A 27,836-nucleotide genomic window follows, 5' to 3' on the forward strand; every position below is an offset into this window, starting at 1 on the left:
ATCAACTAAATACCTCAAGTTACATTGCATACGAGTAAACTATCTGGCTATTTATTAAGTTAAGAGTTGAACTTTTATGCTTTGTAAAGAGAAAGTGCATCTAATGAACTTTTCTATGTCAAGGCATAAAAAACAATCGTGCAGTCATTCTGAAATACGTATCTATGAATTGCAAAAATAACACGTTACATGTTCCTAAATTAGCGCTTGGGGCCGCAATTTCAGCCCGGCCACCCAATTGCAGCTAATGGTAACTATTTGCCGAGCGTCACCATGCGTGTTGTGCGTTGTTCGGAAACGTCTATGAAGTCTGATTGGGCGGGCCCCGACATCAGCCAATGCTAGCAACGTTATGTCGTCAATACGTACGGTAACAGGTTGCTAGACCTTTTCATTCAACTCAATTATAAAGCGATTTAAAACCATAGATTTTCGATAGTGCAATGCATAACAATGCGTCCACGCACGCCGCCTGCTGTTATTCTATAGTCGGAGCTGTTTTATACTCGATTAGAGTTAGATTTTCACTAAGCGCGCAGAGGTTTTTTCAACACGTTTTCGTTTTCTCTCTTTTGCCTTTCGTGCAGTAGCAATTGTTCTTACGTACCCTGTTTGTACCATATCACAGCTGTTATGATTTCAGCTGTCGATTAGTATTGTATTCTCGCGTAGCGGGTCGTTTATGTCGCCGCTTATGAAGCAGGCTATTACACGCGCTATTCCGAGCGCGACTACACCGATGCGACGGACCTCATGGATTGGTGGCTGATTCAGGGCGACCCTCGCCCGTGGCGCGACGTGCGGTTTAAGAGTGCCGCAGTTCGGTCCGCAAGCGTCACAAACGTCCAACAGACAACCGTTAAGCAGTGAAGTCTGATCGCTCAGACACTCTTACCTTGTGAGGTGCAGCAGTCTCGTTCGCAAGCGCTAGCCTCCTGTTGTTGAAATCTCATCCGGGCGTAAGAATAACTTTGTTGTCTTCTAACCGTTGCTTGAACTTTTTGTGTAGGTGACCCACGTCGCGTGAACGATGCCTTCAACAAAGACGAAACAATCCGGTTGGAAATTTATTGCGCTGTTCATCTCTATCGGTCTCTTCTCTACCCTGATGACGTTTGCGCGTAAGTGGAAGTTTTACTGTGTAGGGGCTCGGCAAGCGCAAATCGCTTGAGCAATAACGTATCGCATCAAATGTCGTGTTTTCGTGGTTCTGGCTTGTTCTGCTATACTTTTGGCCAAGGCGGGGGGCTGACGTCTGAAGGTGGATTACCAAATTCATTTAACCGGCAGTAGACGAAGAGAGAATGAAGAATTTGGCATGCGTCTAGTGTTTAGCGGGCGTTACGCTAACTTAAAGTGACTCGTAGCGATAAACGCGAGGTCCAACAGTCGAGGCGTTAGCAAATGTTATTGTTACCGCTTACGGGACAGCGCCAGTGAATGGCAGCGGCAGCAGAGCTAGTAACGACGGCCTTATCAAAAACAAAAAGCAACAAAACAGAAGGTCGATACGGATTCCCAAAGCTGTGACGCTTTTCATTGTAACGGCTGTTGCCCGGCCGGTGCTAACGGTGATGTAGCGCTGATGTGGTTGGTGATGAAAATAGAAAACGGGATAGCGAAAAAATGCAAAAAAAGTACCGCCACCGTCGTTGAGGCGCCTGTTTCGGATTATTTTCCCGGATTGTGGCGAAATAATGGTATTCATTGAAAAGCCGCGACCGACTGCACCGGCAGGACAAGGAAGCGGGAATGCAGTAATATGCCTAGTACAAATAATGATACTTATATAGAATTGATTTTATATTGCTGTTACGATGATGGATGATAGAACCGGTCCGTATAATTGTGCTTGTTGCCTCACAGGTGATCGTTTAGAAGCCGGCTAAGGCCAATGGACTATATGTCGAATGTAACGGATTGCTCCTATGGTTCATTTGTCATCTGCTTAAAGTGCTTTGCTTTTCTTTTTTTTTTTTCGAAAATGACGCCGTACCTTAGTTCAAGATTTGTGGTCCGTGTGGTTGACAACAGTGATTGTTGAGCAAGACAGCCTAAATAATAACTATTTAAGATCTTGCGTCTGGCACAGCCGTTAGGTATTGCATCGAACGGCTTGCCCCCAGCATGAAATAAAGTGTGTCTATATCCGAATTCGAACATAGGCCTCCATTTGCTCCAAAGAAAGAACGAAATACGCTACTCACGGAAACCCAGGTTGGAATGGGCAACCCGTAACCTACTAGGTACTTTCAATCGTCCACCCCACTCAACCGTAGGCTGTACATATTGGTGCCTATTTTAGATATATAACTCGTGCTCAACGAGCAGCAGCCTTCTCTCTGCCTTTTCTATTATATAATAGCTTAGCAGTGTCCAGCGTTAAAAAATATCTTTTCATATAATACTATAATATATATGTATATAATAATATACATGTATATAATAATATGCATGACGTTGCGCTTACCCGTGTGTATAATGGAAAGCAAGGAGAGGTCATCTTGGTATTAACCCGCCGATTTGATTTTTGATCAAGCAATAAAATTCCTGAGGCCCCTTTGAGCGGCGCGTAATTTGGAATTTCCAACCAACCAATCCAATTTGGAGACCAACTTAATGTACAAAGTACATTTTTCTGCAGTGTTATAAATTGATTAACGTCCCATATCAATATTAAACTAGATGTTTCACGACCGGTACTACTTTTCGCTGTTCATTGGTATCGGTGTTATCAATACTACCACAAATTTAACGAGCTAGCATTTGTTTCTATAACGGAAGTCAATCAAATAAGAGCATTCATTTGTACGTATCATATCCCTTGCATATCTTAAGTATAGAACACGTGCCGGCATCATACCCTTGACAATCACCTACACAACGCTACAGATATAACGTAGCCTGATCTAAATGTACAAGATAGAAGTGTTTGGCATAGGACCGAGGTGAGGGAGAAAGCGCGCTTCGCCTCGCTGCACCTCACTCGTTAGCTTATGTTTTTTATTATGTATTTTATTTATTTATTTTTTCGTCGTCGACTTTGTGTCAATTGTGTTTCAATAGCGGACTAATGGGTTCTATATACATTTTGTGTTCATGTTACAGAGGGCGAAAGTGGAGACCTGAGCCGGGACGATGATCCGCTCGAACAATCAAGTGCGTCTTGGTCACAGCGTGGCCGTTTGCAGTAACCGTCTATTCTGATAATATACGAAATAATAATTATAAGTGGTCGTAGGAGGCCAGCTCAGTGTAACAGAGAAAGCTCTGCTTGAAGTCCCTTCGGAAATGAGGTCAATTGAGTATGCGATTCTTCGCCATGCTCAACTTATCACAGTTTATTACCGGGATGACTATGTGATCTCGTTAGCTTAGTCTGATTCAAAATGTTAACCAACATGTGATTTTCACCTAATGTTACTTGTTCCAGGAGGCTGTTTTGAAAACGTACATCACGACTTCAGTCGACGTATTTCTGACGAGTCCCAACGCGAACTCGGACGCATCATGGGCGAAATCGCTGACGCTGAAGAAAAGTCGGTGAATTCAAAGGAGAAAGGCGCTATGTCCAAATATTTTCTGCGGGTCCTTAAGCGAGCAGAACACGTTGTCATGGTATAAGAACGTAGCTTAGGTGTTTCCGAAAATATTAGAACTTCCATTTGTCTATTTACTTCTTTTAGGAACTAATTATTTTCGTTTATGAGTAAGTTCTTAGGTGTGCAAGTCGTAGAAAATTATACACCTTGTGTTTTCACATGTACACCGCGCGCATACGTATAAAAATAGCCTCATCATGTGAATTTATCTTACTCTTATAATTATTTTCTTTTTGATTACATTTTAAATACATTTTGATATTTCTTACTGCAATGAAAGGCTATGCAGGTTCAAATATTACAATACATACAATATGTACGTGAAACACAGTATCTGGTATACAGATGGTATGTAACCGTTTGAAGAAGCAGTCTTCAATTACAATTCATTTGTGTTTTATAAGCTAAATTGTCATACGGCGAAACCATATAAAGAACGGTGACTTACATCTTTCAAGGGCTCCAAGCTAATCAATCCGATTATGACCGTCGACTGCTATTCACTGTGGGTTTACAGGGCTCCAAATCATTTACGATCAAAGACAAGACTCAGATGAAAGCTTTCTTGAAGCATCTGAGGGTAAGTTGAATCAGACAAGGTTCTGCATACGCTTCTTCTACCATATTATTATAAGCAACATACTGGGCAGTTAGCTAGATGTCTATGTACTTCAAGCATTAGCGCAAGCTGCGGCGATGCTAGAAAGATCTGATCTGACACGGCCCTTTTTAGCTTTTTGCACATGACCCGAAGAAAAGCACAAGTTTCACGGCAACTTGAAAGTTTGACAGTCTTTTCTGAAGATGACGGATTAAACTTGATATGGCGGGTGTAAGTGAGGCAAACGAAATTTGTCAACTACCGTATTCTTTTGAATCGTTCTACGTCACAAAGAATCTTTGTGCAGTCAAGTCTCATTATGTTGTCAGCAGTAAAAAAAAAAAAGCAGTAATGACGGCAATGTTTACGCAGTTCGTCGCTGAGTGAGGAAAGATTCTATTTTGAAGGCCTGTTTTTACTCCAGCCATTTTGCTTGCAGGAGTTCCCTACATCATGTCTTTGATGAGGTTGTTCCTGAAAGTTTCCTGTCCTTGGTTGTTGTCCGGTGACCTGAACGTAAAGTTCAAAGTTCGGTAGGGCTATTTATGACAAATGTGCACCATATAGAGATTAAGGGTTAATAAGGTTACTCGCGCGTCTTCGAAGATTTGTATTAACTGTATAGATGTGGCAAACTGTGATAGATTTTCATGCGCGGCCTCCACAGTTTGATGTCTGCCCTGGCCATCCCATCCTTGTTATGCTTGGAAGGAATTCTTCGTCATCCTCGAGCGGATCTCCTGAACAGCCAGTTCTCACTCGGCTACATGACAGCGTCTTGACAGGCTGATATCGAGAGTTCATCCTGTAATTGAAATAAGTTCGAATTCTCACCTGAACTAAGGCGTCATGGATTCTGTGTCAACAAATGATACAAATAGCACCGATGAGGTCGCATACAGCAAATCAAGGCACGAAATATAGAAGGGCATGGCGGCTCGTAAAAAATACCCTTTATAATGATCAGCTGAGATGCACCGTTAAGAGCCAATACGTGCAAATTGAAGAAATTTGTCAAAGATCCTCTTGCACTAGAGAAAAATTTTGAATTGTTCTACTATCGCAACCTCAACTCTGAACATCAAGTCCACAATTCTCTGTTTATTGCTGACAAGCCCAAGGGAAATTTCATAAGCAGCATCAACTATCGGCCGTGCATCCTTTAGGATAAAGTATCTCAGCAAGGCTCAGATTGTTTTAAATAGCACGAAATGAATGGTGGACAACGGTGTGCAGCTGATGTCCCAGGCAGATTGTTAAGCACCGCCGCGTTGGCCTTGACACGCCTTCTCGCCAGTCTATCAACCTAGTCATTGAGGTGGGATCCTTTTCTACTGGGTTAAATAGCGCGAAGATTGTTTCTTAGTTCACGAAAGAAAAGGAATTCATTTGGCCTGTGAATTACCATCCAATACCTCTAGCAATTTATTTGTTTAAGGTTTTCGAAAGGATAGATTAGCAGACTTCATAGATACTTTGAAAGTGTTAGACCTACCTTACTTACTTAATTCGTTTTGCGGAAGTCTTGAACGACAGAACTGGCCATAGCGCATTTGGCGGGGGATCACAGATGACATTGACAATGGAGAGCTCTGTCTTGATGCATTTCTAAAAACTGCAACCGTCTTCAGTTGTTTCAGTTACTCGATCCTTCTGAAAATACTATAAAGCATCAGGTGCACACCGATCACCATCGATAGCTTCAAGGGTTACCTTTCGGAAGACGACAGGCAGTGAAGATTGGTCTTGTTAACTTTGCGTTGGAAAAAGTAAACCTCGGAACACTTCAAAAGTCAGTTCTCAAGCCATACATGATTTTTGTTCTGTTTAAAATTTTGACGGCCTATATGTACGGTCATCACTTAGGCGGAGTGCACTCCATGCTTTTTTGCATTCAGTCTATCAGGATTGCTGACGATATACCGAGTTCTCTTGAGCATATGGAAGAGATTACGTAAGTTTTCTGACCATTTAGTCTTGTAGTCAATTCCTTCAACATGTCATCGACATCCAACACATTTTACTTGATGTGGCTCAGCTTTTGTTTTGTCAGACTAATAAATGCTTGGGACCACATATTCCAGTGACGATAGAATGGCAGGCTGACTTCACAGCTTAGATGCCCAAGTCAATGCTCTTATTGTGGCACTCAGGAAACTGTGAAAACTGGAATTCTAAATGAAGTTTTTTTTTACTCGTGTTTACAAAGCATGACCGCGTCCAGTATTTTACCACGCGTTTCCGATACGGTAAGGTGGCTGTTTGAGGGCATCTCATGCGGCTGTGAAAACCATGTTTGGAAGAACCCGCACAGTCTGTGTGGGCAATTCCCGTACTTTAAACGGATTGTTTTTTGTCCATAAAATCTAACGCATGCGTTGTCGATAAAATATAAAAAAATATGCGAGTTTAGGATATCAAAAGATATGATCTACTCTGAGATCTGATATCTGTTTGCTACCGTCGTTATCGGTTTAATCATCTCGCCGTCGCCTTTAATGTTCCCTTCGCCGGTAATAGATCCGGTAGGCACACTCTTACTTGTCGCTTGCTTTTATCACTCCGCGTTCCTCTCCCTCGTGGAAATTGGCCTCTTAGCTCAGTGAAAAAAATTATGAGACAGATTCTCCAACATGTAAATAAGATCTAGATTATATAATTATAATAGAAAAAGTATAGGCATTTTCAGGTACTAATAGTAGAATGTAAAACGTCCTGTGCAGTATGAGGATTTTTTACCTTTTTTTCTGTGGGACCTTGCTCTCTGTCGAAACTGCAGCTTCGTAATAAGCCAAAAATTCAGATCAGTTCTAAATAACCAGCCCTAATGCAAATTATAATTTAGCATTTTTGTGATAACGGCTTGTTCGATGGATACGCGTTTATATCTCATACGCCTAACACATTTGGGAGGAAACAAAGAGAATGAACGGTAGCGCTCTACGCTCATGACTTTACGTGTTCCCTTATGGGTTTTAATTTCAGAACTGCATGCGTCACCCGCCGGCTTAGGCTGTTCAATTGTGTCAAATGGCCTCAAAAACGCTGGTCGTTTTCGGTACGTTTCAGTGGTGATGACGCTACTTGTAATTCGGAATCGAAAACTTACTGACATTACTTCACTCTGTATGCTGGCATAATAGCGATATCAATAAAATATACAAAAAAGTTTGAAACTGTCTTCGATCAAGATCAAAACAAGATAACAGCTGTTACGCCCCATCAATCTGCTGCAGATATGTATAGATTCATTCATACAGAGGGGCTTAAACAAGACAACTGCGGGTCAGATTGGGGTAGAAGGCTCGTCAATTCCAATTCATGTTCCTAACAATTCTTTACTGTCTTCTTCTGTACACCATCATTTCGTTGATACAGAAATTCTATTACTTCAGTTTTATTTTAGTTTATGTTATTCATGAGATCTGCTTCTAATTTTCAAATTTTACTTAGAATATATTTTTAGCAAGCCTGTGCGCTGATATTCAAATATCCACTCTTATTCCTGGAATAAGCTAGTGCGGACAAAGGCTTGCTAGGCACGTTTTCTTTTCCCCCGTTAACGCGACTTGACGGTGGCCTTTTCTAGGATCTGGCACAACTTTTCATTGGGTAAAAAGGAATGCTGTGGAACTGTAGCTAACGGTTATAAGGTGGTAGAAGAAGCACTTAATTAGCGATATGCAAAGGACCTCGGTAACTGTGAATGGAGCTAAGAAACGTTCATTCTAATTAGATACGAACACCGACCACTAGTTGGGATTAAGTAAATGTTAACCGAATGAGATGCTACATAAAGCTTGCTATATACTCATATATAAAACGGATGCGCGCGAAACCGTATGGAATATCTTCGGGACACTACCCGTGACAAAAACGATACTTGCTCGGATCAGGGTCCTTAACGTTAGTCTGGGGGGAATTCGCCTGTCATGCTAAAATATATCGTTAAAATTATTCAACTTCTTCATTTGATCCATGTTATCTATCATGCAAATTTAGATAATGCTTTTTTCATTAATATAGAGGATATATATATATATATATATATATATAATTAGGGAATATAATTAGGAATATTTTATTATGGAAATAGCTAACGAGTTGGTAATTGCTAACGTTCTTGATTTATTGGATCTTAATTTTGGGCAAAGATTTGTATTTGTCGTCCCTGTAACCAGCTGTACATCAACGATCGGCTTAATTCCTATAACGAAATCGTGCTTCAGCTGGCCAGCACTATGTTACTTATCCCTGCGATCTGATTTCCAACATCGAGTGGTACAACGAATGAGAGAATTTCGAGCACCCCGTCAGTTCTGGACTTCAGATGAGGTTTAAGCCCTGTCGACTGCCATAAAAAATATCGTCCCAACTCGAGTATTTTCACAGGTATAGAATTCGGCCGAAGGCTTGGAATACTATTGCTGCTGGCCATGGTTTGATCTCGTAGTGGGGTGAGTGAGTACGACGATCCCACACCCTGAACCTTTTTACCAGTGAAACTGTATGTTAGTACTAATTGTTTAGTCGAGTGCTATAGCTGAGGTTGAGCCATGAATGAAACGTGTGATCTTGCTAAACTTGCATACAACAAACTGTTCGATATACGGCGTATAAGCTGGTACCATCTGTCGGTAAGTTGGCAGGTCAGGATGATTAAGCAGACCCATGATGCGTTTAGCGATCGTAATCATAAATTCCTCATAGATACCTTTGTTGGGAATGGTAATTAACAACGGGCACGATATTGAACAATGAAAGCGAATCAGGGAAGCACCACTTAAAGAAGCATACCACACGCTAAAAAATCAGATAGTAGTATAAACAGCCCTAACGAGTTAACAAAAAAATCACTTGGGATGTCGGGATGATCACTCACGATAAGCGTTTCTTTAGTTGGAGCTTAACTCGATCAGTTATGAGCGCCACTTTCATAGTTATTTCGACAGACTAATCGGCGAACTTTGTGCCCGTAATCAGCGACGGCTACGATGCGGGAACGAAACAAAGCTATATCACTGAACCATATATCGAATCCTTAATTAATACCTCCGGATGCCGGAACCGAACCTCAATAGAAATCGCCTAGACTAACTAACACTGTGCAAAAGCGGCCACCGCTAGACACAGCCTATAGCCAATATGTGGCAGACGTATCGGACCTAAATAGGCACATCAGACCGAATGGCTTCCTCATGCCGGGATCGCGTGTATTTGCAATTGGAATGCAGTGAACGCACAAACATACGCAAAGGTCTATATATTTACAATGAATTGTGCTTTCGTACCTCTGATTCCCATAGTAGGTTGACATTCGCTGCGAGCGCCTCGCTACTGCTGTTAATTGAGGGCGCTCTACTGCTACTTGCGCTCCCTCTACCAAAAATAAATTGAATAAAAGAAGTCTGCCTCTCACGCTTGCTACAATGTTTGGCTACCGCTTTTTCCCTCCATGTGAATAATGACGGAGACCCGTTCCTGATGGGACCTGAGGTAGCTAGCCTAGGTGTGTGATTAGCTGATAAGCTAGCATTGTCCCGCAGTCCGCATCGCTACTTGAGGATGAAGTCTGTTGTTAAAAAACGATTAATAATAATAATAGGGACGAATAGCCTAGTACTAAGAAAGTTGGAGGCAGAAACGAAATATGAGGGAGTCATAGCGCGAGCGAAACATCCTATCAAAAGACTCCTCAGGATGCTGTAGCTATCAGCCGATTTTGATCCTGACCAAACGGTTGAACAGAAATAGCGCCATTATCGAGCACTTCATGTATTTGGCTTCAATCCGCGCAACAAATGCTTGAAGATGCCTTGGCTGAATGAACCGCACTAACTATCTGTTTATTTTTCAATAATATAGAGTTGTCTCACGAAAGGTCCACAAATTTCTATGAATAGCTACGCTCACAGGAATAGATTAGGTAGATGTACATGTCCAGCAACATCGCAAGCATTCCTCCGATACTGCTTCGTTAAATTATAGAGAAAGCGCCGCAGTGCTGAGGCGCACGGTGCGTATGGCTATGTATTTCAATGCTATTTGTTAGGTACTATTTTACGCAGCTCAAAGTACAGCATCTGCAAACAAAAATTGTTTGCCGCTCTCGGGGCAAAGAATATTCTCTGTGCGTGGCACCAACTCATTTATCAAGTCCTCGCCTCAGACCACTGATGATTTGCTTTGAAATTTTCTACGAGCATAATTTACTTTACCACCGTGAACTATGTTACGGTGGAAGCAAAATAGCTTATAGGTCTATCTCGACGTCATTCTCTATCGAGAGCTTCAGTCCAGTGTGAGATCCGTTCTGTAACTCGTATTGCTTGATGCATTTGCCAGCGACTGATAGGGGTTGCAGAAAGCCGGTAAGTATTACGGTAACTGGAAGAAATGCTCAATACATGCACCAAGTATAGAGTTTGAAACATTTACATATTGCGGTACCCATTCCATCTAACTTCCACGATCTGGACCCTTGGCTGTACAAAACCATACGTTTGACAATTTACACCAGCCACGCTGAATCCCTTAGCCCTTAGTTTCTACTCTGTGACGGAATTCGTTAATGGCGGATGATGAACCATAATCAAACATGTTTGTTACCATGGCGCCATCCACTACTTTGCACGTTGAACTATTCTGGTTGTGGTTATATGTAAGCAACTCTTTTCGTTTGAATGCCCATATTTTTTTAAGCGACTAGGTGAGACTGGGTCCACACGCAGAGCTTCACGTGAGTTGTGAGAGGCATGTAATTAACGAGCCTGGGGCCTACAGATGTCAATTGAGCCTAAATATTGATGCTCCCTTCTCCTGCGCTGTTTCATGGAATAGCCAGTAGGTCATGTTATTTACGTGCGTAACTAGTGCTTTATTAGATGTTTTATAAGAGAATATATTTAGCAGGTTCGATTATGATTTCGTGGGCGATCAATATTTGCACCCTGACTGCGTCGCTCGCGACCTAGTCATTATGAATATCGTTACATAGGTACTTAACTCCTTCAAGCACAAGCGCGGAATCCGGCTCGTTGTTATTAGCAGTGGCCGTCTATAAAGGCTCGTGATTGGCTTTCAGTCAATGGTGAAGATCAGCTGTGTTTCGGTGCATGTACAGAACGATCAAGAATTTATGAACCACGATATCGTCTTCGTTTCATAGCTGCTAAGATAGCAGGAGATAAGCAAGTTGGATGGAGAACATTCGTAATAAGGGTACCCTAATATCTTTCCTATAGCTCCCTTAAAATTATATTATAATGTCGTAGCGTTACGGTATCTTTAATATGCTATAGCTACAGCGGTATCACCATGCTCATTTAAACGGTTTTATAGTCTAATAGTGGGGCGCCTTGGAGTATGCTAAACACGTATGGACGGGGTAACTCTCAATAGCGTAGAGAAATAGAGCAGTGCGAAATTTTAGAAACATTTGGTTACAGTCCAATCCATAATGCTTAGCTGATGACACAGACATCCCTGCACGTTGACATGGACGCTTAAGAGAGACTTTTTGAGCTTTACGTCCGTGTACAGAAGTGCTCCCGGTCCATATGGGGGATTCATCAGTATTTGCTTCAGAGTTATAGCACAAAACACCCGTTGTCAGAAGATGGCACCGAGTGCAGGATCTACATCGTTGAAGCGTATTTAGGGGCTACATACTTAACGATTGGTAAATTTATTTTCTCAGACGAAAACATCTTTTGTCTCAGGCAAATCAGCTTGTCTGACTAGACACGGGCCATTTGATACGGTCTTAAGTTCTACTAATGGATGAGGATGTACTTATTTTGCTGACGCATACTGGCCTTAATCTAAAAGACGCAGTATTATCATTACTGATAATACCGCGGCCTAAGCAATAATAGCGATTAATAGAGAAAGGCCGATTTGTCTGCTATCAGAGTATCGTTTATAGCAGGCTTTACTGCAGTTGTTTTATTAACAAATCTAGACTTGTATTACTCTGTGCATGGGGTTTCTTGCATTACGGTAAACTTTATTTATCGTCATGTACTAACATAATAGCATATAAAAAGCATGTATATTGAATCTGAACGGCAATACTTTACGGTTGGGTATTATCGGTCGATAATACTGAACCTGCTGCATTTTTTTTTAAAAATATTCTTTCTACGTGGTCTATCAGATTTCTTACAGTCTTTCACTTTTCGGAGTGACCTAAAATACGCTCGGAAGTTGTTCTTCATTAACTGACGTGTGGGGTCCTAATCCATCCTAATTAGGTTAGAGAGTCAACGATTTCTGATGCTTAATCGAGAACTGAATTGGTCCTTGTTAATTAACTCAGGTATAACGCCTTCGTAAGATAAATATAATCTCTTTTTTATAGAATTACTAATCATTTGCGGACTACTCAGGTTGACCTGTGCTGGATACATCGGACGTGGAACCGCAGGACCCGTTATGATCAATGGCCAGCAAGCGCAACATGTAATACTGATAAGTGGGATATGTTTGTTAACCATGCTATAAACATATATTGCACTTCCATCGAACGAACGAACGAACGAACTGGCAGTAGAATTTTACGAAATCTTGTAACTTTATGTAACTAGCGCAGCATCTACCTACGTAAATGTTTGGCTAATGCAAATCGAATATGTTTTGTACGTTTTCTTTTTTTTTTTTAAATAATGTGAATAAAAGCCCCACACATGGACACTATCAGGGTAAAGCACGTTTCACGCTGTAGGAGTCTAACCCTAACGGTTAAACCTATTTCCGCTGAGGCTGCTATTTGCACCTAATCTGGAATTCTTCTTTTAAGCATTCTGAACCAATCCGGGTCATTGTTTGATAGCATTAAGAGTACCTGTTTGCATGGCTTAATAAATGTTTAGGATCTGATATCCCTCGGTTCTGTTTACTTTAAAGATTGCTACAAACGGTTAGGTTTCTCTAGTACAACGTATGTTCCCGCGCGGTTTTAAATCTTACGTATCCTTAAATTTCCGAAAGAAACACGTTACCATCATCACGGGCACTGTGATAAATGGACGTATCCTTAGAACTTGGCCTGATGATAGAAGACGCTGAAAAAATTGCCATATGTAAAACAAATAGAAAACACCTTCATTCGAGGATAATGAAAGCCACTAGAAAAGCATAAAGCGCAGAGGAGCGACAAATTGCTTGGTGCCATGATGACGTCAAGCTCGAACTTACATGTGCAGCAACACTCTATATCGCGCAATAGTGCCAAGATATTAGTGATACGCAAAGTAGGGGAACCAGCTGATCTATATCCATGTCACAGGGCTACTCTGTAGCTGTTTCTTCCGTTTGTAAGCAGTTACCGCCGGCCAGCAGCGGTCTACAAAATTTCGCTACTTGAAACAAAAAACTATGGCTTACAATGAGAACGCTTTGTGTGCATCGAATGACGATACAGGATGCATCCAAAATGAAGTTCAAATAAATTCTCAGGAAAGTGCAGTTCAACGTGGACAACCTCAGGCTTCCTCGGAATCCGCTCAAGATATTGAGGAAAAGACTCCTAATAGTGGCCGTCGTCTACTGCTGACCATTACGAAGAAACAGGACGATTCGGGCATCTCTATCATCACACAAAGTGAAGTTTATTCTAAATCTAGGAACATAACGTTGGGTGACACTGACATTTTGGAAAAGAATATTAGAGGCGGCTTGCAAAAACCCACAGATAGGCAGAATGAATTATGCGATAGCTCGAAACCAATCGACCAGCGTCCCGTGGGTGACTGGTCAGAAATTCAGTGTGAAACTGTTCGATCCATGGCTAACAAATTCATTAGTACGGCGGCGGATCAGTCTGATGGCTTCCTACAAGAGACTATATGGCCGCTCTTTATCGAACTTCTGGGATCCGGTAACAGCAGTATCGCCAGGCAGGTGATATTGTCGATCGGAGAGATAGCTGCTTGTAGATCCGAGTTTCGTGACGTATGTATCACACAAGGCATCATGCAAGTTCTTGACCGTCAGATAAGAAGCGACTCTCCGGTAGGCGTGCTCGAAGCTATCGGGCGGTGTATGGTAAACTTATTTGCTTCCTACGTGGCCAATATTGCACCTGAAGCTATAGCAGATGGTCTATTGATCATTAAGAAACTCCTAGTCTCCCAATGCGACTCGGTACTTGCATGCATTTGTTGGACTCTGTCGAATATCGCGCAAACTAAAAATAATCAGTATATCCAGCAAGTGATTGACTTGGGTATTCTTGATCGTTTAATTAAACTAATCAAGGTTTCACGCGAGTCAGATCTCATTCGGCCTGCGTTGCAAATACTTTGTAACGTAGTTGCCATAAATGGATTGTATGCTGATATGGTTGTGGACATGGGCGCATTGGTTGGGTTCAGGCGCCTGCTATCAGATAAAGAATTAAATAGCTATGAAGATATCGTAATTTGGATTTTAATGCAGGCGTCTACGGGTCGAATCGCAGAGGGGGAAAACAGGCGCGTGTCTGAAATGATTCGCGTCGGGTTAGTGCCTTTCGTTTTAGAATTGTTACAACACGAAGACGAGAATGTCCGAGAGAAAGCCACTATGACCATCCTCAACATCACCAGCTATCGAAATCTCAAGCAGATGGAGTGTTTTCTCTGTGAAAAGGCCCTTATCCCATTAATTGGCGCTGTGAAATACGACATAAATGAAAACTTTCGGATAAACACGCTGGCAGCTCTCAGAAATGTCTTAATGGTGAGCAGGGAAAATGCGGATGAGCACCAAGCTTTCTGGAATTTACTGAAGAAATTCGGACTCCTAAATTACCTTGAGAATAAATTACAGCATGGTGGTAATAGGCAAGATCGACGATTCGTTGATATCGCTTGTCATCTGCTTTCGGAATACTCGGACTCAGGGCAGAAACACAGCATCGCTATATTTCCATCCGGCATGACAGCCATGTTCACTGCGATCGAACATCTCGTTCATCGGATCCATTCAACTAGTCTCGAAACAGTATTAAGCGCTACATATATGCTACGAATTTTGTCTGGTCAACGTACCTTTCCGTCATATGTGTTCGTAAGCCTTGATACCGTCCCAAGACTGACCGAGCTTCTTGCCAGGGACGACTGCCCTGAAGTGCAGAATGACGTTCTCGCTGTACTCCGAAATATCAGTGCGACCGGATGGCGTAATCGGGATGATATTATAAGTAAAGGCCTTATACCGGAGTTGATTCGACTTGTGAGGCGGGGGCTCTCTGATCATTTGTTAGGGATGGTGTCTCAGTGCATGGCTAGCCTTTTCGATCATTTTCCTTCCTTGCCGCCTGCAACGGTAGTGAATAGTTGTCTGCCGCTAATCAGACTGTTCTTGATGCACGAGTCAATGACAGTAGTTCGAGGCGGTGAGATGGCTCTTTGGAGCATAACCTATGAAAACACCGATTACGTTCAGCAAGTGGTAAATCTGGGCGTCCTTGATCGGCTTGTACAGATCATCGACACGGCTTACGACCAAGAAGATGTTACACTTGTTTTACAAATCCTATCTAACATTGCAGCTACAAGTAAAGTGCACGCCCAGGCGATTGTCCGCCACGGTGCATTATCAGCATTTCGACGCCTCGTATTAGACGACTATAACCTGGCCAAATATGGCGGTCTCATAATGTGGATACTTTCGCATATCACGTCGCACAACGATGAATTAAACCGGGCTGTCATCGACGTTGGATTCGCTTTCCTGTTTCCCAAACTTATTAGGCAGAACGAGGACAAAGAGCTGCAGATAAATGTCATGGTTGTCATTTATAACATCACCTGCAGTCACGATAGACATTGCATCGAGTCTCTGACCCAAACAGGAATCCTGCTTCCGCTCACGGACTTAGCGATGAACAACGCCGATCGAACGCTCACTTACTATGCCCGATCGACTCTGACGAATATTAGTTCTGCTATTTAACAGCTGATGATTGCGACGGACGTTTGTAGTTAAACATGCGACGAGATTAGGGTTGATACCCCTTTTGAATGGGGCTCGAGGAATTAAGCGTGAGATAATTATCTAATCGCGCAGAATAAGCACTAGAAGAAAATCTAGCGGAGAAAAGTTTTTAACATGAGGCCAGGCTCATTCAATATGAAATCATATAATTAAAGACGAACTAACAAAGTTATTAGAAATGTTGAGGGCAACGATAGCTAGCCAGGATCGATTAGCTCCTCGCTGATAGGTCCTGGGACTAATTCAACGCTGAAGACAGTTCTTGAGCTGATAAAAATATTTTGTGATTTCTATTAAAATTTGAGAGGTGTGTAAAGAGAATTCATATATGTACGAGCTTCATGTCACATGCGAATTCATTGACTAAATTTAATTCTAATGTAATGCTTTGTGTATATAAATCTGCGTGTAATCTGCATGTACTCAAAGCAAAGAAGCATCTGTTCTACAATAACGGGAATAAACTTTTTTATACTCGAAAACAATACATTTTTGGTGAGAATCTGCTTTCTATTCACTGTTTATGGCGCTTGATAGACCTAAATCGTTAGTTAGGGTCACTTATCGCATTTTTGGTTGGACCACAGGGCTTCACCTTTCCCTATTCACTTTCCCCTAAAGAAACCATTACACGTTTTTGACCTAAAGGAATTCGAGGCAAAATACTAGGTGCAAATAAATATACCTTCATCCATATCGTGACTTCGGTCATGCTCTATTAGTACGTTATTAACATGTTCCGTTGATTACATTGTGAATCAAGAGTTACGATTACTTTATTATTAGTATATAGTCACTGTAATTAAAATTCATCCGACGCAATATGCATCAGTCATAAACAGCATTTTACTTTGTTGACGTAAGGTAATTTCCACATAGACTACTCTTTCTACATTATCTGCTTTACCTGTTCCGACATAACAGGATTGCTCGATCACGCAATAACCCTCGGTTATTGCGTTTCGGTCATGTTTTCCTTCTGGGTTAGTGTACGAGTGTACAGTATGCACTCCAATGTAGGTACAGTGTGTGAAGGCCACAACGAGCGCGGTCATTAACCAACATTTTGAATTTGTTTGAACAATTCGATTTGCGCTCCAAACAGTACCTATTTTTTTTTATCTACAAAAAGCTCTAGTTTTTACTTAATAATATGAATTTTACTTGGCAATCTGTTTGGCTACGACGGTCTGCCCTTATCCTTTTAAGCAAGATGGTTTAAAAGGTAGTGTTTTCCAGGCTGGAGGCCTAGTACCACGCGAATTGTCTGATAGGTAGTCACATTTAGACAAAAAATGATTATTGTAAAATTGTCAATTTTTTATTCTCACACAACAATAATAAAATTACCTTTTATTAAGAATTTTTTTAGCCCTGCTGGGTTCAGGTGTTCGAAAAAATCAATTATGGACGCAAAATGAACATCTGAATATGTGGGCCAGCCGTTACAACTAGATGGAATTGGTCTCAACTGAAATTGCTCGCACTAAGTAAATATATTCGAAAAGCTTAATATGTTTCATAATAAGCTATGTTTCATGTTTCTTCTATTTAATTAGCATTAAAACTTTCTAGCTTAAGTTTCGAGTTGTGATGGTTTCGGACGCTTAAGCAAGTTGCGGGCTGGTGCTACCCGCATATATATAAATGATCGAATATGCTTTTATCTCAATTTTATCGCAAGAATCGCTTACTATTTTAGTGGGTTTTGTATGTCATTGTGGTGGCGTACTGAGTAAGGTGTTCGATTGTGAAAATGGGAAGACATGTGATAATGTAGGTTTGAACCTGGGCGTAGACACACTTCGTTTCGTACTAGTGAAGTAGTACCAAATGAAGTAAGTATAAAATAAGAGGAATGTACTAGTAAAATATCGGTATATATACGGTACTCTTATATAATCGCCGTATTACGAAATGAAAATACGTAAACTACTTCGTTTTAACTGCATTAAATGTACCATGCAAATAAGCAATCAAGTTGCGCTTTAAATCAAAGTCGAAAAAAAGACAAGGAGATTACATCAACACTCGCTAGTCTTTCTGGATGTTTCTACTTTTCTTATTTCTGTGTACTTGGTTTGGTGTACCGTATAATAAAATGTACATTACAAGCATTGTAAACTATATTGTTTTTCTTGAAAAGGATAAACTATGGCCTTCAGTGGGTCTTTGTTAGTGCTTGCAATGAACTACAAGTCGTCTCTGTCAATTTCGCGTCAATGGCGTTTCTTTCAACCTATGAAAAACTCGTAATCTTTTCCATGACTTTTGACAGCTCGCCACTGGTTTGTTTCTCTAACGGTTTATATAATATTATTTATGACTCAATTCTCTTAGAGAGAGAGAGAGAGAGAGAGAGAGAGAGAGAGGAGAGAGACAGACAGTATTATTTCAAGAACAATGAGAAAGTTCTATGGTTCGACAGCGCAAACACTAACGCTGTGAGTGATTAGGTTTCCTTTACTGGAATAGTTTAGGCAACGAAACATTAGCGTCACTGTAGCCGTCGGCTTAGCCAGTTTATTTTGTCCCTTGTTTTGAACATGCGTTCCATTTTTTGTAGCTTTATTTTTAGGTAAATACACACAAAGCTTCCGTTAGAATCAATGTTTTTGATCTGAAAAAAAAAACACCGTTACTATAGTAGATACGATGTTAGATCTACGTTTCGTTAGCTTTCGCTAATGATCCTGATAACTTGCTGATCGTGGTAACCAAAAAATCGTAAAATCCGTAAAGCATGAAAAAACTCTAGCTTCCAAGCGGTTTTTCGAATAGACACAACACTCGAAAAGACATATACCACAGAACAGATATGCTTTAATACAGAATATTATTCAAATGAGTCAATATTACGATTTATACTGTAGCATCGAGCCTTTGATTACATGCTTGTTTATAAAAATACAGTCATGCCCGCCGTTAGCTGTTAGGTCATCAAACAAGGCTAGCCGGCAACAAAATATTTTTATATATGGAACTAACTAAATAAGCATTTGATTTTAAGGGCAGACTGTTTTAGATACACTCAAAGGGTGTGTATCTATCCGTATATAGTCAGCGTCTAAAGATTTATCCAACATTCAGATATAGAAAAACAACATAGATGATACTGTTTTTGTTTTATCCACCTACAGTAGTATTTAAAAGCAACTGTTGTTCCTCTAACAAACGCCGGTTATGTTGACGACCGTTCTGCTAAACCATTCATCGTCGTTCCACCGTATGTATGCCAAGCGACGAAGGATTTCTACATTTTCAAATAAATGACTTCTACATAGCTAGATTTTAATTTCTATTTTCTTTTCAGCAACGGCGATATTCCATAGTATCTACAGCACGATCGCGATAAGTTCAGATTCATTTTCATGTACGAATTGACCTTTCAACACTTCGCCGCACGGGACTAGGGTGATTTTTACGGTTTGATAGTCGACGGTGTTTTCGATTAGGCGATCCTCCAGGAACATTTGCAGGGCGCAGTTTCAAACCTACACCATCTTGTATGACCCTAAATTTACTATGCACCATCATCGGGATATTTTCGCATGAAGCACTGAAGCTATTGCTACTATTTGAAATAATTAGTAACTTCATGGACAACTACGATGCACTTATGCCTACTGTATATGTTGCAGTCCTTTGTTTTTCTAGTTAAGACATAATTTTGACAAAATCATTTTTTTAGAAGCATTCAAGTGCGACAATTTTGGTATGGGTGGTGCAATATATGTGTGAAAATAGATGTGTTAATATATTATTTGAGGTTAATTATAATAAGATTTGGCTCACTTCTCTTCTGGATTACTCTGATTATCGATACGAAGACGGTAAGAATAAGATTCATAACACCTATATATATGTATGTATCGAAAATTATCTGTTTCCATTTCTGCTACTGATTAGCAGATATTCCTTCTATATAGATATATATATATATATATATATTGGAAACAGATAATTTTTTGCGTTTAAAGCGAACTTCCATGGAAATATTTTGTTTTATGGAGTTTAGTTCCACAGTTATGAGTGTTACAGAGATGTATCTACTGAAAAATTTTGTAAACCTGGTTTAGGTGGGATTTTACCAGGACACGTGAGACCATTCACTAAAGTTATGTAATCGTCAAACTGTCAAATCTTAAAGCTCTAATATTAAATAGCTAAATAAATTATGTACGTGTTTTAGCAATATCCGACCCTTTATTTTAAATATTTTGTATGAATTCCAGTGAACGAAGTAACGATTCAATAGCTCGAGGTTAGCATGCGGCTATAAATATTTTACTATTCTTAATTATCTTATAGCACCAATATATATATATATATATATTAAAAGGGACGAAAATCAAAGGACAAGTACGCAAAATGTGGATCAAGTGCCTTGCCTGGCGTTGGTTTCTCCACGTCCGTTCTATGAGAGATGGCCAGCTTTTAGTACAAATTTGTAGCTGTTCATCAAAAAACCCCTTTATTGAGTATGTAATTCGGCAAATTATAGTGTCTATTCGCTATCTGGGTAGTTAGTGCGCATGTTTTTGACTGCGCAATTTTGGTAATTACGGAAAGAGCAAGAACGCGATTACAAAGATTCAAATTCTAGCCTTTGCATGGCCATAGGTTTCATGAGGTCATTTCATAGGTTTATATGAGAAAACTCAGATAAAAGAAAAATAAGATCCGCCCCGGTTATCGCTTTTAGTGAGTGAAGTGCTTGATAGTATGCTAAAGAGCTGATTCCAATAACTTATTTTTACAAAAAAATACAGGAGTATAATACAAAAATATTTGATAGGATAGAACTACCGCATCGTGATAACGAGGGATTACATGTATTGATATCAGTCGTTACTCTCTGTCACATAGGTGACGCAAAATAAGGAAACACAATTTTACATCGAGCGTCGCTCGTGAGCCTTGAAGTCACATGGGGGTGCTCAACAAATATGACGAGACGTTTGCTCTCCCCGAATCGCAACCACTACACTCCACGGAATATTGGGGGTCCATCGGACCTTGCGAAGTCGGGATCATTTTAGTAGCGTCTATAAAAAATCTTTTATCCTTTACGTCTACTACGGAAAAATTAGGTGACGATCCATTCAATCTCAACATGCAGCTGGTCGTAGGTATAATAGGTGAGATGTGACAAACACCTACCACGTCCTGATCGATGTCAAGGTACTTCCGGTTCAACTTCCTTTCGAAGTGATACATATAAACGTTTGGATTAACTAAAGAGTAACTTTTCGAAAAATTGTTCACTGGACAAATAAATGTGCCATCTGCAAGAAAAACAGAAACATCAAAAAATTGACTGAAACACTTGATTATACTCCTTGATATTACAGAATTGATAGTACTCGTCTGTCGTGTTGAGTTTCGGAGAATGTGCGGTATTAGAATCCAAATAATACTTTGCAAACAGACTGCCTTCGTCCTTAGCATACCCTATGAGCGTCCTCACACTTAAAAAGTTTTAGACATTTTCGCGTATGTACTCTGTAATATCTCTGGGTAAAAATTTGCCATCCACCGTCGGATAGAACGTGAAGATAGGAAAGCTTTACCAGCTCATTCATGTCCGCGTCTCGAAGGCAGGAAAGCATTTCTGATTCGTTTGTTCAAGCATATTGGCTATATTCTTAATTCTGCTTAGGCTGCGATCGCTGTTGGTAACAACACCCGTAGCCGTTGCATCGGCGTCCATAATCGCAATGGAACAACTGTGGTCCCCTCTGGTTTAATGGCGTTATGATGTGGGCACTGATTGCCATTGAACCAGCGGACACGCCCATCAGTGTGACTCCGTCAGGGTTACCACCAAACGCGCGAAGGTTATCTCGCACCCATTTAAGTGCGAGGCGCTGATCAAAAAGGCCAAGGTTTCCGGGAGCGAGCTCTTCCATATCTGCGAATCCGAGAATGCCTAATTTGTAGCTGATGCTGACAACAATCACGTCGCCTCTGCCAGCAAGTGGTGCGCCGTAAAAAGAATGGGTCAGAACTGGCACCGAATCTGAAGGCTCCGCCATAAATGATGACAATCACCTGAAAAAGCAGTTCGGCAAACTTAATATACTCGTTTAAGCAAATGTCTTTCGAGCCAGACATTGGGTCTTCTGTCGTACAATGCGGTCGTCGCCTTGATGTTTTACAGCGAGCACGATATGGCTGATTTTATGACAGGGTACGTAACCGATATTAAACATATGGAAGTACTTAGTTATGTATGGTATTGAACTCGTATATATACTTTGGTTTATCTCTCAGTAGCCAATTGTACTTCAATTTTGAAAATAATCTTTACAACTCAGTGTGATGCAGACCCACAACTAAGGAAAGAGTATAAATATGCGTGGTTCATAAAATTCACTCAAAACGAGATCTTAAAGCAATGATAAAACTAGGTAACTCACCGCTGTATCGTCACCCCTCTTGTTACCACTCTTCCTATACAGGTTTAAATAAAGGCAATCTTCAGAAACTGCAACAGGCGGCAGGTTGCGGACACCTTTCACCAAATCTCACCGCATGAAACAACCCATTTCTTTGGGGAACTGGTAGATCGAATCGTAACGTTCCTATCGGGGGTCGAGCACATGGCGTTTCTAAAAATGAATCAATCTTAATTGTTCCCACAGTCGTCATCCGGTCCCGAACAGGCAGGTCCCAATAAGTAATTCGCTTGTGGCTCATCCGGCTTCACAGACGGAGGCGTGAAACATAAGCGAAAAGAGCCAGGGCATAGCGATTTTGGCGACGATTTCATAGATCTCACTCTTAATGGCTTCGTTAAATTTCAGACGGAACCTTTTCTGCAGCTGGTAGGAGCTCTTGGAAGGCCAAGAATCACATAAATTGATTGTCACAAAAAATTTAATAGGCATTGGTGGCTTTTATTCGTGACTGACTAGCTTTTATAGAAAATAATTACTTATCATTTAAGTTCGTATCTTTAGCAAAGTACGTAGTAGCCGCTATAAAGTGTAACAGACCTCGGTATTATCCAACGCAAACGTTTGAAACCTGTCCCATTAATTTAACATATCCACATCAGCTGATGCCACTCGAAATCGAAAATTGTGCCCGTTGTTGCGACGACGAATCTGACAGAGTTGAGAACCCTGAGCTGACCCCTAATCACCCAAGTGCTTGCAATCATTGATGAGGTTTGGAAAAAGGCGCTGTTTAACATGAGCTCCCCAAAGGCATCTATGCCATAACTACAACGTACAGCTACATACGAAATAAAAAAAATCTAAGCCTTGTTGCACTTGGTTATCTAGTTGAACTGAGTATCCAATAATTGTAATGTACTAACGTGCCTTGGCCTGTATGTGTAATGTGCATCCGCATATGGGCCTTGTGCATTGACATACGGGTATATGGCCACTAATAATCCTACTAGTCCACGTCTGCTTTTACCTTAAGACGTCTCTTTCTAAGATCTTACGAGTTTCAGATCGAATATTGTCATTTTAAACTCATGTACTCCAAGCTAGTCTCTGATAATTTTATCATTAATTCGCAGTAGCGAGATGCACCTCGTAAACCGCACCAGCCTCGCCTTTTCAGCGACCGAGGGAGCACACGCAGCGAAGTCAGAGATACCCGCTGCTGCTATATAAAGTACAAGTAATTTGTGCCGTGTGCTATAGACTCAGAAAGCGCACTCTAGGCTACGCACCCGAAAAACGTTTTTCGTGTGTTGCATACACTACTTTAGACGATACGCGTTACTTCAGACGATATGCTCGCAGTTTAAGATGAGGCGTCAACTGCTGAATTCTAACCTAGACCATCAGTTGTCCGTAAGTTTAACAGAGAAACGCGCCACCCACGCGATGGGTACCCTAAGCATTTCAAACGGAGCGTCCTTGAACAGCGGTATCCTTATACGCACGTAGCCCTTACAAGTGGAACTTGTATTGTGAAGGTATTAAATACCTTTCTCCATATGTGAAACCCACCAGCCACAGCATAATTTACCACCTCAAATATAACCTGTCATATTCTCAAAGTTCCTTGACCATGGTTAACAGTATCTTCGCTCGCCTGCCTAATGTCAGTAAGATCTATTAATTTAGGTCGTTAGTGTTGCATAAAGCAAACTTACGATGCGCTATTCGACTACTCGCTTTGGGTAGCCTCCGAACTGCCATAGAATTTCTGGCCTCACGTATAAAAAAGTGCTGAGTATTTCAACCGGAGCTCGTCCTCTTGTGTTCCTTACGAAAAAGTCATGTAGCGTTGAAGTGGCTTGGGTGTCAAAAGGTAGAAGCATACGGCATGAACCGATCAAACTATCGACTAAATGGCCTCTTGGCCACTAGGGATAAGATTTTTGCCTGAAGACAAGTCAGTATGTGTGGTAGCAATAGATGTGCCTTCAGAAGCAAGACATCCATCAAACCCTAATAACTAGATCTTTTAACACTATTACTATTAGCGATAGATAAAAATGCGTATATAAAAGTTTGCTTTCGAAATAGTGGCTAAAGCTTTTGATCTATTTTTAGGCATTTTCAACTTTATTGGACAATTCTGCCTGATTTACTCGAGTTTAGTTGTCTACACTTGTTCCAAAGTTTTGGCCTGCTATCTTCCGTGCACAGAAAAACATCTCAAATCCGTGTAATAGTTAAATATGTGATATGCGAAAGTGATATTACTACGCTACACAGTTTGTATCTATAACCTGTACACATGATATTCAGGCTTTTTGTTCTGTTATTTTAAAATAGATCCACTTAAGGTTTTTGAAATACGCTTTAGATAAATCAGATTCTGATCGGCACCTGATAGCTCAGTTCTTGAAATATTCGTCTTTCAGTTCCGGTCTCCGAAATGTCTTCATTTGTACTGATCAAACTGTCTGTGAAACACTTTTAATTGACGGACACTGGAAAGAGGAATAACGACCGTAGATGTCCACTATTTGTTATAATAAAAACTAGTTGCAGTCTGGCAGTGAACATACCCACTATAGAGACGGAAAATTAACTGCTATAGCCCGTATTGAGGTAGCTGTTTTTAGTGAGTGGACCATGCTACATACTACTCTCTAACAAACCATAACGCACGGGCGTTTTCTTGATGATCATATATTCTGGTGCACGGCAGAATCGACAGGTGCACGGTGCTCTTCTTACGTTTTTAGCAAAAACAACTATTTTCAAAACAACCTTCTGATTTCAATTACCTGGTTAATTAGGAGCCTCTGGTTGCCATAGCGCAAATCGAGTTAGCTCGAACTTCGCGTTACAAATGGTACGGTGGTTGACGGGCAATGGCCTTTGCGGTGATTAATTAAAGGATTAGAATTGTTTATAGCAGCGTTCTTTATAAAAATCGCCCGAACCCGTGACCCCGTGAAGCTTTAAAGTCCAATGACCTAACGTTGGGCCCAGGCAGTCGGCTCTATTCACGTCAAATGTGTAACTAGGCCTCCCGAAGCGTATCGCGGAAATAATTTTCTGGATATTTTCATTCCACCTATTATGAGCCTATTAGTATCTTAGTATACATACGGCTTTTCTTCAGTAGTTGTATGGTAATACTTGTAGAGGGCTAAAATTAGATTAGACGTAATGCCTCCTTTCCCTGATTGAAGCCATTTATATTTCTTGTTCGAACTTCGTTAAATTCGTTGTTAGCTAAGACTTAACTTCTTTTTCAAGGACCATTGAGACATGATACGCAGTAGCTGCTGTGCCTTATATCTACAATCTTCATCTTTGCAAAAATTAGCCAAATTTTGCAAATATTCCGAATCTGTCGGCATATCCGTTTGTAAGTCATGAACGAGCTTTGAATCAGGAGCAACTAGATTTGCTATATGCAGTAATATTGTCAGCACATAGTTGTTCAATACATAGTTCATTTCGTCTTGTAGCATACGAAGTAAATTTCGAAGCAGATCCGGACTGAGTTCTCGCAGAGCGGCCAGCTCGGTGGCGCTGTTACAGCCGGCCTCAACAAGGTAACCAATTATACGCAGAGCATCGCGTTGAATTATGCAGTTGACATTTCTAAGTGCCGCAACGACTACTGGCAGCAAGCTCGTTGATGTTCGCCTGTGAAGGTCACCGAATATCGACACGACAGCATCACCTCGACCCGCATCACTGAGAAGTTCAACGACTGAGCTAAGCAAATACATAACTTCGAGCATAAGATTACACTCATCTGCCGCGTCAGCCGTATCAATGTCAGGCCTCTGAAGAACAATCTCAAGGGCCGGCAAAACTGCTAGCACTTCATCGACTTCCACGTTGCGGCCACGGCCTGAATCCATAACAATGGCAAGGTAATTCAGCAGACGCGCAACGTAAGTACTATCGCGTGCCAGACCAAACCTTCTCAAGATATCTGAACCATGCCGCAAAAATGCACTAAATACATCTCCGTCATATAGAATGATTATGTAGTAGAAAATGTCGGCTGACTCACTGGCGCCGCATGTCACCAAATCGTATCGGTCGAGCCGTAGAACGCATTCCATCAATACAGGAATACAAGCCTTAACGTACTGTGGGGGTGGCAGATGTCCACCAGATATGCCAAGCAGATCGGATATAAGCCTCATGATAAACTTATAGTGACCTTCCGTATTCATCCTGTTATCGACAACGAGAAAGTGCAGATACGCGAAAACTCCCACGTTGATTAATCCCTCTCGGTTACCCGGCCAAGAGGCAAACGTTCGAAGTACTTCAATAATATCACCAATGTCATCAGGATACTCGAGCACTATTGCGATGTGAGGCCGGTGGGTAACTATGCCCAATAACGATAGAATGTGAGCATTTCTACTTCTAATGAGTGTGAGGTACAAGCGTGAAGCCTCTCTCCGAACATCATCATCATCAAATGAAATAAGCCTGACGAGCGTATTGAAATAGGACAATTTTGGGAAGGCCTTAAGCACCCGGTCAACATCGACTACCTCATTGCCATACTGCAAGCAGTAACGGTTCAATCGCCAGACATCTTCCGCTTTTCGACAAACGTTGTGGGGTGAACTTAAAAGTGTCCATATACCTTCAAGACTTCGATTAGCAGTTCTGAATGCTAAGGCCGCAGCTCGATATATGGATTCGTCGGCGGTAACCGACCCATCGATAAATTCAACGAGCAAATCCCTGTCTTGTCGCAGTTGCCTATAAAGATCAAGCCTGTTTTGACTCGGCTCTACGATTCGAGTCAAAAGTGCAGCAGCAGCTGTTCCAATGGGTGCCTGAAATATAAGCCAAGTACACAATTCCGATACGATTTTGTGTCCAATCAAACAGGTACCTTGTAGGTTATGCTTGTCGAGGTATGCCATCAAGTTATTGAGCCGTTCCGCTAGAAAGGCATAGCCTCCCCTGTGGGCCGCCATGAGAATTATGTGGGTCGCCTGTTGTCTTGCCTCAATTTCATGTTCATCCATCATTTCACGCTATTAAACAATCACTAGACTTTGTTGATAGCGCTGGGTACGAGATAAAATTCTGAAGTATCGAAGCGGCACAGACATACGTGCCGAGGCTCAGTCACGTTACGCAATTAACAGTAGAGAACGCAGTGCGTTGTTACGGTTTGCGCTAATACATAATGAAGCATAAATGAAAATGCGCCTGTTCGGTATATATTGTAATGGG

The 27,836-nt window shown here is 41.1% G+C and overlaps 1 protein-coding gene across 1 annotated transcript; it reads left to right on the forward strand.

Moving 5' to 3' along the window:
- The first annotated feature begins 817 nt into the window (after positions 1-817).
- LOC111270674 (uncharacterized) lies at positions 818-7,379 on the forward strand. The gene is made up of 5 exons (XM_022851022.2): positions 818-1,121; positions 3,109-3,159; positions 3,434-3,618; positions 4,120-4,182; positions 7,189-7,379. The coding sequence occupies exons 1-5, from the start codon at positions 1,031-1,033 to the stop codon at positions 7,213-7,215; spliced, it is 417 nt and encodes a 138-aa protein (XP_022706757.1). The 5' UTR covers positions 818-1,030; the 3' UTR covers positions 7,216-7,379.
- Positions 7,380-27,836: the final 20,457 nt, after the last annotated feature.

Source organism: Varroa jacobsoni, unplaced genomic scaffold, assembly GCF_002532875.2.
Source record: "Varroa jacobsoni isolate VJ856 unplaced genomic scaffold, vjacob_1.0 contig00046, whole genome shotgun sequence".
Lineage (NCBI taxonomy): Eukaryota > Metazoa > Arthropoda > Arachnida > Mesostigmata > Varroidae > Varroa > Varroa jacobsoni.

Excerpts from the sequence above, each read along its gene's own strand:
- LOC111270674 (XM_022851022.2), top strand. The coding sequence starts at position 1,031 with ATGCCTTCAACAAAGACGAAACAATCCGGTTGGAAATTTATTGCGCTG. Across the intron at positions 1,122-3,108 it reads TACCCTGATGACGTTTGCGC|AGGGCGAAAGTGGAGACCTG; the intron begins GTAAGTGGAAGT and ends TTCATGTTACAG. Across the intron at positions 3,160-3,433 it reads TGATCCGCTCGAACAATCAA|GAGGCTGTTTTGAAAACGTA; the intron begins GTGCGTCTTGGT and ends TACTTGTTCCAG.